Genomic DNA, 15812 nt, shown 5'->3' with positions numbered 1-15812 from the left:
ATTATGGAGCAATGAAATTCTAAACTATAGAAAGGGTCAGAACAGAGAACTGTATTCATCACACAAACTGCCAGGCAATTTACCCTCAGTAAACAGGCTTAACGAAAGATCCACACAAAGGAGAGGGAGAGGAGGAGAGGAGAAATGGAGTGATAAATAAAGGATGTCGGGGAGAGATGGGAGAGGGAGATAACACGCATACTATGGTGAATGACGGACATAGTAGAGACCAATCTGCATTTACTGAGTCATCTCCGTAGCCTTTATTTCTTTGTGTTTGTAGACACACTTGGGCAAAATAAAAAAATATATATTAATGTACAAATATTTACAGTATATAAAGCAACTGAATCCAATATATACTGAACAAAAATATGAAAGCAACATGCAACAATTTCAAAGATTTTACTGAGTTACAGTTCATATAAGGAAATCCGTCAATTGAAAATGAATTAATTAGACCCTAATCTATGGATTTCAGATGACTGGGAATACAGATATGCATCTGTTGGTCACAAAAAAATAGGGGCGTGGATCAGAAAACCAGTCAGTATCTAGTGTGACAGCCATTTGCCTCATGCAGCTCGACATATCTCCTTCGTATTGAGTTCTAATCTACAATGTTTATTTGGTTACGCTAATTTCTGTTAATGCATTCAATATATTAGTATTACAGTCTTATTGTTGTCATTGTAGGAATGGAAACATTGTTTGCAGTGCGCACAACCATAGTCTACACTTGTGAGAAAAAAGTTTTGGTTAATGATGGAGCGCTCCAGTCAATATTGAGTAAGGACATGCACCTGATTACGCATAGAAGTAGGCCTAGACTACCTGGCCTGCAAGCATATGTAGGCTTATGAAAGGGGATCTGATACTATTTCTGATTGTCTTAAGTCACCATCACCAGCTTCTCAAAGTAATGTTTTCTTCGCCTCAAACAGTAAGTAAACAGTCTGTTTTAACATCCATTGAGAATGACAATGTTGAGGAACAACAAGTTCCTCAACGTAGCCTATTTAAAAAATCTTTCCTGTTGTCTCCCTTTTGATAACAACTCAGCATGAAAGGGGAAAAAATGTCATGCTCTGATCAGGTTGATAATGTCATAAAATAGGCCTACCTGATTATTTCTTATCCCTTGCGCAAATAGCCAACAGAATATTTTATACTAGAAATCGACCGATTATGATTTTTCAACGCCGATACCGGTACCGATTATTGGGGGGCCAAAACCGATACCGATTAATCTGCAGATATTTTTTGTATTATTATTTATTTGTAATAATGACAATTACAACAATACTGAATGAACACTTATTTTAACTTAATACATCAATAAAATCAATTTAGCCTCAAATAAATAATGAAACATGTTCAATTTGGTTTAAATAACGCAAAAACAAAGTGTTGAAGAAGAAAGTAAAAGTGCAATATGTGCCATGTAAAAAAGCTAATGTTTAAGTTCCTTGCTCAGAACATGAGAACATATGAAAGCTGCTGGTTCCTTTTAACATGAGTCTTCAATATTCCCAGGTAAGATGATTTAGGTTGTAGATATTATAGGAATTATAAGACTATTTCTCTCTATACGATTTGTATTTCATATACCTTTGACTATTGGATGTTCTTATAGGCACTTTAGTCTTGCCAGTGTAACAGTATAGCTTCCGTCCCTCTCCTCGCTCCTACCTGGGCTTGAACCAGGAACACATCGACAACAGCCACCCTCGAAGCAGCGTTACCCACGTAGAGGAAGGGGAAACAACTACTCCAAGTCTCAGAGCGAGTGACGTTTGAAACGCTATTAGTGCGCACCCCGCTAACTAGCTAGCCATTTCACATGGGTTACACCAGCCTAATCTCGGGAGTTGACAGGCTTGAAGTCATAAACAGCGCAATGCTTCAAGCATTGCGAAGAGCTGCTTGCAAAACGCACGAAAGTGCTATTTTGAATGAATGCTTACGAGCCTGCTGCTGCCTACCACCGCTCAGTCAGACTGCTCTATCAAATCATAGACTTAATTATAACATAATAACACACAGAAATACGAGCCTTAGGTCATTAATATGGTCGAATCCGGAAACTATCATCTCGAAAACAAAATGTTATTCCTGTTAAATTGCACAATCTTCAATGTTATGTCATAATTACGTAAAATTCTGACTCTGCGTGCAATGAACGCAAAATGACACAATTTCACCTGGTTAATATTGCCTGCTAACCTGGATTTCTTTTAGCTAAATATGCAGGTTTAAAAATATATACTTCTGTGTATTGATTTTAAGAAAGGCATTGATGTTTATGGTTGGGTACAGTCGTGCAACGATTGTGCTTTTTTTGCAAATGCGCTTTTGTTAAATCATCCCCCGTTTGGCGAAGTCGGCTGTATTTGTTAGGAAGAAATAGTCTTCACAGGCGGCCCAAACTGCTGCATATACCCTGACTCTGTTTGCAAGAGAAGTGACACACTTTCCCTAGTTAAAAGAAATTCATGTTAGCAGGCAATATTAACTAAATATGCAGGTTTAAAAATATATACTTGTGTATTGATTTTAAGAAAGGCATTGATGTTTATGGTTGGAGTAACGTGTACCTAAGCGATTATATGCAACGCAGGACAGGCTAGATAAACTAGTAATATAATCAACCATGTGGAGTTAACTAGTGATTATGATTGATTGTTTTTTATAAGATAAGTTTAATGCTAGCTAGCAACTTACCTTAGCTTCTTACTGCATTCGCGTAACCTTGTGGAGTGCAATGTAAAGCAGGTGGTTAGAGCGTTGGACTAGTTAACCGTAAGGTTGCAAGATTGAATCCCTGAGCTGACAAGGTAAAAATCTGTCGTTCTGCCCCTGAACAAGGCAGTTAACCCACCGTTCCTAGGCCGTCATTGAAAATAAGAATGTGTTCTTAACTGATTTGCCTAGTTAAACAAAGGTCTAAAAAATAAATAAAAATATATATGTATATATTTTTTTTAATCTGCCAAATCGGCGTCCAAAAATACCGATTTCCGATTGTTATGAAAACTTGAAATCGGCCCTAATTAATCGGCCATTCCAATTAATCAGTCGACCTCTATTTTATACATTGTTGCAATTTTGTCCACACCAGCTTCTGGGCCTGACCAAGTTAACAGTTGCAGGCCAATTGCATATTCCCTCAAAACTTCAGACATCTTTCACATTGTGTTGTGTGTCAAAACTGCACATTGTAGAGTGGCCTGGCATTGTCCTTAACACAATGTGCACCTGTGTCATGGTCATGCTGTTTAATCAGCCTCTTGTTTTGCCACACCTGTAAAGTGGATGGATTATCTTGGCAAAGGACAAATGTTCACTAACAGGGATGTAAATAAATTTGTGCACAACATTTTAGAGAAATAAGCCTTTTGTGCGTATGGAACATTTCTTGGATCTTTTATTTCAGCTCAATTTAAAATGGATTCAATTCAGATTTTGTGTCACTGGCATAATGTCAAAAAATGAAAAGCTGAAATGTCTTGAGTCAATAAGTATTCAACCCCTTTGTAATGGCAAGTCTAAAAACGTTCAGGAGTAAAAACTTGCTTAACAAATCAGATAATAAATTGCATGGACTCAGTGGTGGCTCCTCAGAGGAGGAAGGGGAGGACCATCCTCCTCAGTGAATTTCATAAAAATGTACATTTTAAAACATTTAAAAAGTTATCCTTTTTAGATAAAACTATGCTAAATATAACCACGTCACAAAATAATTGATTAAAGCAACTATCATGCAAATGTCTACAGTAGCCTCAAAAGCACTCAGTAGGGTAGCGCCATGGTGTAGCCAGAGGACAGCTAGCTTCCGTCCTCCTCTGAGTACATTGACTTCAATACAAAACCTAGGAGGCTCTTGGTTCTCACCCCTAACATAGACTTACACAGTAATTATGACAACTTCCGGAGGACGTCCTCCAACCTATCAGAGCTCTTGCTGCATTAACTGACATGTTGTCCACCCAATCAAAGGATCAGAGAATTAACTGAAAGCATAAGCTGAAAGCATAAGCTACAGCTAGCTGGCACTGCAGTGCATAACATGGGGTGAGTAGTTGACTCAAAGAGAGAGAAGGAAAATAGTTAAACAAATTAATTTCTTCCTAAATGAAGGAGAAGCAAGAGAGAAATATAGAGACGGAGATGTTTTTCACTTTCAGTTTCACTTACTTAGCTAGCAAATGTAGCTCGTTAGTTTAGCTAGCTGCATTTGCTCAAACAGAGTGATGCTATGTTAGCTAGCTGGCTATGACCATCCAACACAACACTGGAACTCTTCCAAGTCAAGGTAAGCTTTTGGTTTGACTAATTTATTGCCACAGGGGCCCGCCAGTACACTGTAAGTGTAGCGGGTTTACTAACGCGTTAGTTCTATTAGCTATGCTGACTATGACGTTACTTTAGCTAATATGGTGACAATGATGTAGTCTGTGTGTAGCGGTTATGACATGGTTTGGCTTGGAAAGGTTTTTTCGCCTGGTCACATACAGCTGATGTGTTGTGCATTGAAGTGCTAGGAAACTGTGGACTGTGTTTATGCGTGTATTCAGTCCACCGATTCTGCTGAATAAAAGTTTCTTAAACAGAAGCAAACAAAACGGGGATAAACATATCTAAATTTGTCCAATAGAAACTCTCATTTGCAACTGTTGGACTAATGATTACACCCAATGTCAGCTAGATGCAGGCAAGAGTGTGCAAGGCGGTATTGAATGTCACTGTCTGTCCATGTGTCACTCTCTGTCACATCAAATTTGTCTCTCGACCTGTGTGCACATACGTTGTAAACTTTCATTCATAGGCAAGGTTGTAGAAACCTCATGATGGGAATAGGGAAAATTCTAGTATCATGTAGTAGCCTAAACCTATCACTGTTACATTTACCTGGGTGAATGGAATATGAATGACAGTCATCCAATAAGGCCATGCTCATGAAAAAAATGGTCCTCCCTCATCTGAAAAGGCACTGACCACCACCTGTGTGCAATAACAGTGTTTAACATGATTTTTGAATGACTACCTCATCTCTGTACCCAACACATACAGATAATTGTAAGGTCCCTCAGTCGAGCAGTGAGATTCAACCACAAAGACCAGGGAGATTTTCCAATGGCTCACAAAGAAGGACACCTATTGGCAGATGGGTAAAAAAAAGAGCATAGTGAAGTTACTAATTACACTTTGGATGGTGTATCAATACACCCAGTCACTACAAAGATACAGGCGTCCTTCCTAACTCAGTTGCCAGAGAAACCACTCAAGGATTTCCCCATGGTGGCTTTAAAACAGTTACAGAGTTTAATGGCTTTGATAGGAGACACCTGAGGATGGATCAACAACATTGTAGTTACTCCAGAATAGTAACCTAATTGACAGAGTGAAAACTGCAAAAAATGGTGCAAAGAAATTAACTTTTTTGTCCAAAATACAAAGCGTTACTGTCTGTTTGGGGCAAATCCAACACAACACATCACTGAGTGAGTACCACTAGTCATATTTTAAAGCATGGTGGTGGCTGCATCATGTTATGGGTATGCTTGTCATTTGGCAAGGACTAGGGAGTTTTTTAGAATAAAAAGAAACGGAAAAGGGCCCACCTAGTGGCGCAGTGGTCTAAGGCACTACATCGCAGTGCTAGAGGCGTCACTACAGATCCGGGGTTCGATCCTGGGCTGTGTCGCAGCCGGCCGCGACCGGGAGACCCATGAGGAGGCACGCAATTGGCCCAGAGTCTCCGGGTTTTTGGAGGCTTTGGCCGGCTAGTATGTCCTTGTCCCATTGCCCTCTAGTGACTCCTAGTGGTGGCCGAGTGCATGCACGCTGACTTCGGTCACCAGCTGGACGGTGTTTCCTCCGACACATTGGTGCTGCTGGCTTCTGGGTTAAGCGAGCAGTGGTGGGGTCGTGTTTCGGAGGACGCATGGCTCTCGACCTTCACCTCTCCCGAGTCCGTACGGGAGTTGTGGCGGAAGAATCAGAATTAGTTGGGTAACATATATAATTAAGATGTCTTATCTGCATAATATGCTTAAGTGATATGCTTGTTATTAGAATGTATCCCTTCGGACTCTGATGTTGGCAGTTGCACTTCTTCCCTCAGCTGGGGCTCAGTCACCTGGGGCCCAGAGAGGGGAGAGGTCAGATGTCCCTGGTGCTATGCAGAATAACAGAAAGGGAAGAGGACAGGAGGGAACATTGTCTTCATATGTGAATGTGTTTTTACCTATTCTTAAACCATGTGAAGGGATGGTGTGAATAATGGGGAACCAATTACTTGTCTCCACAATGTCTGTGCGCCAGTCATTCCCTCCTTTGGCATTGGGGGATGTGTGTGGTAGTGTCTGGAACCATTGTATGTCATCTCTGATGTTGCACTTATCCTGGGATAGTGTATGACCTAGAGGCTCACTCCCCTCAGTGAGCTTGTCCAGGAGTGGGGTCAAGAAGGGGTTTTACTTGAGATGGGAGTATCTGGAGTTGACAATTGATTTATGCCATTGGATGAGTTGGTGTTTTTGTGCTATGAAGTACCAGGAACGAGATTGGAACCTCGTCTTAGGGGCCAAACTGAACTATAATTTATAGCGAATGCTATCTGGCTACGGGATACTTCTTTCTCATTTAAAAAGTCTCACCTTGTGACCCGTTCAAAACATCTGTGGTTTGTTATGTCAACTAGGGGGTGGATCTTTGCTATAAAAGATCTCAGTAGCCTTTGTGTTATGGCTCTCAACGAATCATCAAAGAGAAGGTGATTCGTCGATAAGCCATCGCAATTGCAAAGCTCTCACTATTAAAGATTTATTTTAAGTATAACTCTGACTTGTGTGATAAGTTTGTCTCTCCTCATTTGATAATACAGAAATTAACCACCAGAGTTCAGTGATGGGTCAAGACTGTAACTACCAATTGGATATCACAAAATTGGGGAGAAAAGGGGTAAAAAAGTACCACAAAAAAAGGAAAAAAATAAGAAAGAAATGGAATAGAGCTAAGCACAGGCAAAATCCTTGAGGAAAACCTGGTTCAATCTGCTTTCCAACAGACACTGGGAGACAAATTCCCCTTTCAGCAAGACGGTATCATATATGTGACCGACTGCCTCGATTCGGTCTTATGTAGCAAAATTAGATTTATTTTTATTTTTACATTGGATAAAAGTAGAGACTCAGAGCTACAAAACTGTATATCATACACTACAGTTGAGGAACAATGGGAAACTAAATCTGCTTTGAAAGTTGATAAACTTGTAACCCCACTTTTGAGAAAATGGCCCTTGAATATATTGGTAGACCTACTGGAGAGCTCTTCTTTGTCTACACCCATTCAGCATTGTTCACACCCTCTTAAGCCTTAGAGATGGGTGGGGCTAAGATTTCACATGTGAGGCCATGAGCTAAACAGAGTGAGTAGTTTAGTAAACAACCAAAGATCTCAAAACTAAAAGTGGTAAAAGTAGTAGCCTACAATAAGGAAAGACTCCAGGTAAAAATACACTTTATCTAGTCCTTGGCCTATATCCTAATCTGACTTTGGTGCAGGTCATCTTGTTCTTCACATTTCCGTCTCTGGTAAACACACACTATATCAAATAAAATCTAAGTTTACTTGTCACATGCACAGGAAACAGGGTTCAAAGGGTTCAACGGTACAGTGAAATGGTTACTTGCATAGTAGCAATATCAAAAACAGAATGTGCCCAGATAGAAATATTTTATAATGGTTAGATGAAGCTTACATGACAAACTTGTCTAAATTGATGGGTCATGTGAAGAAAATGCTATAAAAAAAACCCAGCCACATCTAGCAAAGAGGATAGGTCACTATTGTCAAGACATGTACACATGTTCATGAAATACAATAGATGGCCGTAATCACCCCCCAGACACACCTGGACAATCATCTGGTGAAGTGGAGTCCTTTGTTTAGACATGTAGCTAGCTAGCTAAACAATAAACCAGCAAAATCCCAACTCATACTACTACCAATAGAAGGATTGTCATAGCTGTAGTATGAATCTGCAGGTACCAGTGCCTTGCAAAAGTATTCATCCCCCTTAGCATTTTTCCTATTTTGTTGCATTACAACCTGTAATTTAAATTGATTTCATTTGGATTTCATGTAATGGACATACACAAAATAGTCCAAATTGGGGAAGTGAAATGAAAAAAACAACCTTTTTCAAATAATTATTTTAAAAAAATGGAAAAGTGGTGCGTGCATATCTATTCACCCCCTTTGCTATGAAGCCCCTAAATAAGATCTGGTGCTACCAATTACCTTCAGAAGTCACATAATTAGTTAAAAAAAGTCTGCCTGTGTGCAATCTAAGTGTCCCATGATCTCAGTATATATACACACCTGTTCTGAAAGGCCCGAGAGTCTGCAACACCACTAAGCAAGGGGCGACACCAAACTCTCCAAACAGCTCAGGGACTAAGTTGTGGAGAAATACAGATCAGGGTTCGGTTATAAAAAAATATCAGAAACTTTGAACATCCCACCGAGCAACATTAAAACCATTATTAAAAAATGGAAAGAATATGGCACCACAACAAACCTGCCAAGAGAGGGCCGCCCACCAAAACTCACGGACCAGGCAAGGAGGGCATTAGTCAGAGAGGCAACAAAGAGACCAAAGATAAGCCTGAAGGAGCTGCAAAGCTCCACAGCGGAGATTGGATTATCTGTCCATAGAACCATTTTAACCTGTACACTCCACAGAGCTGGGCTTTACAGAAGAGTGGCAAGAAAAAAGCCATTGCTTAATCTGTTGGGGCTAGGGGGCAGTATTTTCACGGCCGGATAAAAAAAAAAAGTACCCGATTTAAACAGGTTACTACTCTTGCCGAGAAACGAGAATATAGATTTGGATAGAAAACACTAAAGTTTCTAAAACTGTTTGAATGGTGTCTGTGAGTATAACAGAACTCATATGGCAGGCCAAAACCTGAGAAGATTCTATGCATGAAGTGCCCTGTCTGACAATTTGTTGTCCTTCTGTTGCATCTCTATCGACATTACAGCATCTGTGCTGTTACGTGACACTTTCTAAGGCTTCCATTGGCTCTCTAAAGTGTTCAGAAAGCGGAATGACGTGTCTCCTGTCTCTGGGCAAAGTACAGCAGAAGAGTTTGTAGGTGGTCAGCCTGGGGACAGTGAGACTGAGATGCGCGGTCACAAGACTTCTCCATTTTTTTCTTTCAGTCTTTGAATGAATACAACGTTGTCCGGTTGGAATATTATCGCTATTTTATGAAAAAAATAGCATAAAAATGGATTTTAAACAGCGTTTGACATGCATCTAAGTACGGTAATGGAATATTTTGAATTTTTTTTCACGAAATGCGCTCACGCATTACCCTTCGGATAGTGACCTGAATGCACGAACAAAACGGAGGTATCTGGATATAACTATGGATTATTTGGAACCAAAACAACATTTGTTGTTGAAGTAGAAGTCCTGGGAGTACATTCTGACGAAGAACAGCAAAGGTAATCCAATTTTTCTTATAGTAAATCTGAGTTTAGGTTGCCCCAAACTTGGTGGGTGTCAAATTAAGTAGCCTGTGATGGCCGAGCTATCTACTCAGAATATTGCAAAATGTGCTTTCGCCGAAAAGCTATTTTGAAATCTGACATAGCGTTTGCATAAAGGAGTTCTGTATCTATAATTCTTAAAATAATTGTTATGTATTTTGTCAACGTTTATCATGAGTAATTTAGTAAATTCACCGGAAGTTTGTGGTGGGTATGCTAGTTCTGAACATCACATGCTAATGTAAAAAGCTGGTTTTTGATATAAATATGAACTTGATTGAACAAAACATGCATGTATTGTATAACATAATGTCCTAGGCGTGTCATCTGATGAAGATCATCAAAGGTTAGTGCTGCATTTAGCTGTGGTTTTGGTTTTTGTGACATATATGCTTGCTTTGAAAATGGCTGTGTGATTATTTTTGCCAGGGTACTCTCCTGACATAATCTAATGTTTTGCTTTCGCTGTAAAGCCTTTTTGAAATCGGACAATGTGGTTAGATTAACGAGATTCTTATCTAACAAATGGTGTAAAATAGTCATATGTTTGAGAAATTGAAGTTATAGCATTTTTGAGGTATTTGTATTTCGCGCCACGCGATTCCACTGGCTGTTGACTAGGGTGGGACGCAATGGCCCAGAGAGGTTAAAGAATAAAATAAGCGAACACATTTGGTGTTTGCCAAAAGGCATGTGGGAGACTCCCCAAATATATGGAAGAAGGTACTCTGGTCAGATGAGACTAAAATTGAGCTTTTTGGCCATCAAGGAAAAGGCTATGTCTGGCGCAAATCCAACACTTCTCATCACCCCCAGAACACCATCCCAACAGTGAAGCATGGTGGTGGCAGCATCATGCTGTGGGGATGTTTTTCATCGGCAGCAACTGGGAAACTGGTCAGAATTGAAGGAATGATGGATGGTGCTAAATACAGGGGAATTCTTGAGGGAAACCTGTTTCAGTCTGCCAGAGATTTGAGGCTGGGACGGAGGTTCACCTTCCAGCAGGCCAATGACCCTAAGCATACTGCTAAAGAAACACTCGAGTGATTTAAAGGGAAACATTTAAATGTCTTGGAATGGCCTAGTCAAAGCCCAGACCTCAATCCAATTGAGAATCTGTGGTTTTACTTAAAGATTGCTATACACCAGCGGAACCCATCCAACTTGAAGGAGCTGGAGCAGTTTTGCCTTGAAGAATGGGCAAAAATCCCAGTGGCTAGATGTGCCAAGCTGATAGAGACATACCCCAAGAGACTTGCAGCTGTAATTTCTGCAAAAGGTGGCTCTACAAAGTATTGACTTTGGGGGGGTTAATAGTTATGCACGCTCAAGTTCAGTTTTTTTGTTATATTTCTTGTTTGTTTCACAATAAAAAATATTTTGTATCTTCAAAGTGGTAGGCATGTTGTGTAAATCAAGTGATATAAACCCCCCAAAAATCTAATTTAACTCCAAGTTGTAAGGCAACAAAATAGGAAAAATGCCAAGAGTGTAAATACTTTTGCAAGCTATTGTAGCTGAAGAGCTAACCAACCACATGCAATGTCAGCTAGCTAACATTAGGCTTTAACCTTTCTGGCGCAGGCGTTCCACGAGAGACCCACCTCAACAACATCCGGTGAAATTGCAGAGCACCAAATTCAAAATACAGAAATACTCATAATAAACATTCATAAAAAATACAAGTGTTATACATCGGCTTAAAGATTAACTTCTTGTTAATCCAGCCACTTTGTCAGATTTCAAAAAGACTTTACGGCGAAAGCATACCATGCAATTATCTGAGGACAGCGCCCCGCTTACAAAAGCATACAAACATTTTACAACCAAGTAAAGGAATTACGAAAGTCAGAAATAGCGATAAAATTAATCACTTACCTTTGAAGATCTTCATATGGTTGCAGTCACAAGAGTCCCAGCTACAAAATAAATGTTTGTTTTGTTTGATAAAGTCCCTCTTTATATCCCAAAAACTGTGCTTTGTTGGCGCGTTTTGTTCAGTAATCCACTGGCTCAAAGGCGGTCAAAACATGCAGATGAATACATTGTAATAGTACCAGTAAGGTTCGTTGAAACATGTCAAACAATGTTTATAATTCATCCTCAGGTTGTCAATTGTCTAAATAATCGATAATATTTCAACCGGACAATAGCGTATTCAATAGAAAGGAAAAACAACGTAGGGCGCACACTCGGTCACACGCAATACCAGCACTGCATGATTCTACAGTCCACTGAGAGAAAGGTCTCATTCTTCTTAATTTTTCAGGAAACAAGCCTGAAACAATGTCTAAACACTGTTGACATCTAGTGAAAGCCATAGGAACTGCAATCTGGGTCCTAACCCATTAGATACTCTATAGGCATTCAATTGAAAATACCCACATAAAAACAATCCCACTTCCTGGATGGATTTTCCTCAGGTTTTCGCCTGCCATATCAGTTCTGTTATACTCACAGACATTATTTTAACAGTTTTGGAAACTTTTAACAGTTTTAGAGTGTTTTCTATCCAAATCTACCAATTATATGCATATCCTAGCTTCTGGGCCTGAGTAACAGGCAGTTTACTGTGGGCACGCTTCTCATCCAGACGTCGAAATACTGCCCCCATGCCATAAGAAGTTTTAACTTAGCAATGCAAATATTTTCTGATTCTAATAATATTACCACACAGATCAAAAATGTAATGTTCGCTAGCGAGGCAGCAATCTAACGGTCGCTAGCTAGCTAACAGTATGCTTTAACTTGCAATGAAAATTACTTTCTGACAAAATTAGGAACGTATGATATCTGAAAATATAGCTAGACTTTTACCCGTATACATGGATGAACGCTTCACGTCAAACTTAACTAAGTTTTGTTTGTAGCTACATCTTGTTTGGCTAGCGTTGTGTCAAGTCACTCTGGTTCACACTGACCGTGGCATGTGCAGAAACTAGCCTATCACTTTTTCCAACTGATCTGTTGATAGCGACCTGCTAAATTCAGGGCATTAATGTTGTTGAGAAAAGTAGCAAAACTTTTGTTGTTCTCGCTGGCTAACATTATATCTTTCAAAACGGCGCGGTAAAAAGGACTATCAACACATACTGAGCAGCTCACGTTATAGACAGAAGCATGCTACATGGCAGACCAATCCAAACTCATCTCGGGAAGGTTCCTGTCTTTTCCGTGGCTAAACCAACTTGCTTCGAAATTTAACAATTTTATTCGTATTTACGAATGGAATACAAGTTTGTTATTAAATCAAATGAAAGTTCACATGTTCCAGATGGCATTGCTGTCAAAAAACACATTTTGTTCCAAAATAAATGTTTACGTTCAAATTCTTCTACTGTGAAGTAGTGACATCTGACATATGCCTAGTTTCCTGAAACGAGTCACATATGTGGCCAACATGGACATCGAACCCACAAACCTGGTGTTAACACCTGGCTGAACCCACTGAGCCAATGGAACCACAAAACGTTATTTTCCTATGTTCTAAATATATGTCCACACTATGAGGTTGGAATAATATTGTACAATTGTGAAAATTATAATAAATCCCTTTTAGTGTAAGAGCTGCTTGACCGCCTGAAATGTCTGCCTGTTTTTGTGGTATGGAGTTTTGGCCTGCCTGGTGCCAATAAGAAAGAGCGTTCCAAAGCTCTGCCAATAACAACTAGTTTTCAGTTTTCCACTCAGACCTCAGATCTCTCTCAGAAAGTCCTAACAAAATTCCTGCTTGAGAAATTGCTATTTTTGTTTGTTTTTGACCATTTAATTGAAAACAATCACAGCAAGATACTTAATTGTTACCCAGAAATAAGTCGATATTGAGATACAAACGGTTGCATTGAACCTTTTAACATCAACTCTAATAATAATTCTGACCTTAAAACTGACATACAAACCGTACAAAAATCTGTGAAATAATCAATATTCAATGTAACGTAAATACTTATCTCAACAACAATATTATATTGACATCAAAACTGCCCCACACTGATACCGTGATATTTTACGCGGTGTAAAAACTAAAAACTGTCATTCCACAGACACTCCTCACTTCGCATAATCTCTTCATGTCTTTGTCACATCTTTTCTTTCCTTTTCATTCTCTAAAGGAGTGGAATTCACACCTGAACCAGTGACTCTTTAATGTTCTATATCGCTCTGGTCCTACCTTTCTCTGTAAATCACAAATGAAAACTGGACTGTCTGCTGAATTGACACACAAATCAAAGATGGTCACACACACTAAGACTCACCAACTGGTGTGTTCTCGTAGATGAGAAGATAGGAGTGGAAAAAGTAGTTCTGGAAGCGTGGAGGCTGGTTGGAGGCTGTGGAAGAGAGGAGAAGAGTGGGATTAGGTTAGGCACTATAGGGTCTTATGATATCCCTATACAGGTGTGAGAAATGTGAAGTAATAAATGTTTAAGTACCTGGAGGCATAGGCATACACTGCAGGAATACGGATATGTGCATGTGCGTGCTTGCGTACATCTACGATTTTAACAAAGCAAATATGAGAACAAGGCTACCTAAATTCGGTCAACATATCGATTGCGGCACTCGTGCGGACAATACACTTGCCGCTACTCTAACTTCCCCGATGCATACAAGGCCCCCCCTTCCCCCCCTCTTCGGCAAATCCGACCACGACTCCATTTTTCTCCTGCCATCCTATAGGCAGAAACTCAAACAGGATGTACCTGTGACTAGAACCATTCAACGCTGGTCTGACCAATCGGAATCCACACTTCAAGATTTTTTTTATCACGCGGACTGGGAAATGTTCCAGGCAGCTTCAGAGAATAACATCGATTTATACGCTGACTCAGTGAATGAGTTTATAAGGAAGTGCAGAAAGCATGAACAGATGGCGGCTTTCGTGCAAAACTGAAAGCGCGAACCACCGCATTTACACAACATCGACGGGACAGTAGTGGAGAAGGTTGAAAGTTTTAAGTTCCTCGCCGTGCACATCACAGACAAACTTAAATGGTCCACCCACACAGACAGTGTGTGGTGAAGAAGGTGCACCAGCTCCTCTTCAACCTCAGGATGCTGAAGAAATTTGTCTTGTCACCTAAAAACCTGACAAACTTTTACAGATGCACAATTGAGAGCATCCTGTCGGGCTGTACGGGCCTGGTACAGCAACAGCACTACCCTCAACCGCAAGGCTCTACAGAGGGTGGTGCAGTCTTCACAACGCTTCACCGGGGGGAAAGCCAAAAAGTTAATCGAGGACAACAACCACCCGAGCCACTGCCTGTTCACCCTGCTACCATCCAGAAGGCGAGGTCAGTACAGGTGCATCAAAGCTGGGACCGAGAGACTGAAAAACATCTATCTAAAGGCCCTCAGACTGTTAAACAGCAATCACCACCTCAGAGGCTGCTTCCTACATTCAGACTCAAATCATTGACCACTTTAATAAATGGATCACTAGTCACGTTAAATAATGACACTTTAACAATGATTACATATCTTACATTGCTCATCTCATATGTATATATTGTATCTTATACCATCTATTACATCTTGGCTATGCCGCTCGGCCAACGCTGATCCATATATTTATATGTACAGTTCAAGTCGGAAGTTTACATACACCTTAGCCAAATACATTTAAACTCAGTTTTTCACAATTCCTGACATTTAATCCTAGTAAATATTCCCTGTCTTAGGTCAGTTAGGATCACCTCTTTATTTTAAGAATGTGAAATGTCAGAATAATAGTAGTGAGAATGATTTATTTCAGCTTTTATTTCTTTCATCACATTCCCAGTGGGTCAGAAGTTTACATACACTCAATTAGTATTTGGTAGCATTGCCTTTTAAATTGTTTAACTTGGGTCAAACATTTTGGGGAGCCTTCCACAATAAGTTGGGTGAATTTTGGCCCATTGCTCCTGACAGAGCTGGTGTAACTGAGTCAGGTTTGTAGTCCTCCTTGCTCGCACAGGCTTTTTCAGTTCTGCCCACAAATTTTCTATAGGAATGAGGTCAGGGCTTTGTGATGGCCACTCCAATACCTTGACTTTGTTGTTCTTAAGCCATTTTGCCACAACTTTGGAAGTATGCTTGTGGTCATTGTCCATTTGCAACCAAGCTTTAACTTCCTGAGATGTTGCTTCAATATATCCACATAATTTCCCTTCCTCATGATGCAATCTATTTTGTGAAGCGCAACAGTCCCCCCTGCAGCAACACACCCCCACAACATGATGCTGCCAACCCCGTGC

The 15812-nt window shown here is 40.1% G+C and overlaps 1 protein-coding gene across 1 annotated transcript in view; it reads right to left on the bottom strand.

The window, feature by feature from the left end:
- LOC106579432 (cadherin-23) overlaps positions 1 to 15812 on the bottom strand; it is a 692150-nt gene that overhangs the window by 605212 nt on the left and 71126 nt on the right. The window contains exon 3 of the mRNA XM_082965932.1: positions 13827 to 13901. Within this exon, the coding sequence (XP_082822058.1) occupies positions 13827 to 13901 (75 nt within the window). The remainder of the gene's footprint in view (positions 1 to 13826; positions 13902 to 15812) is intronic.

Source organism: Salmo salar, chromosome 19, assembly GCF_965601325.2.
Source record: "Salmo salar chromosome 19, fSalSal1, whole genome shotgun sequence".
Taxonomy (NCBI): domain Eukaryota; kingdom Metazoa; phylum Chordata; class Actinopteri; order Salmoniformes; family Salmonidae; genus Salmo; species Salmo salar.
Note: the sequence above shows the minus strand (reverse complement) of the source record. Positions and strands in the feature narration are given on the sequence as shown.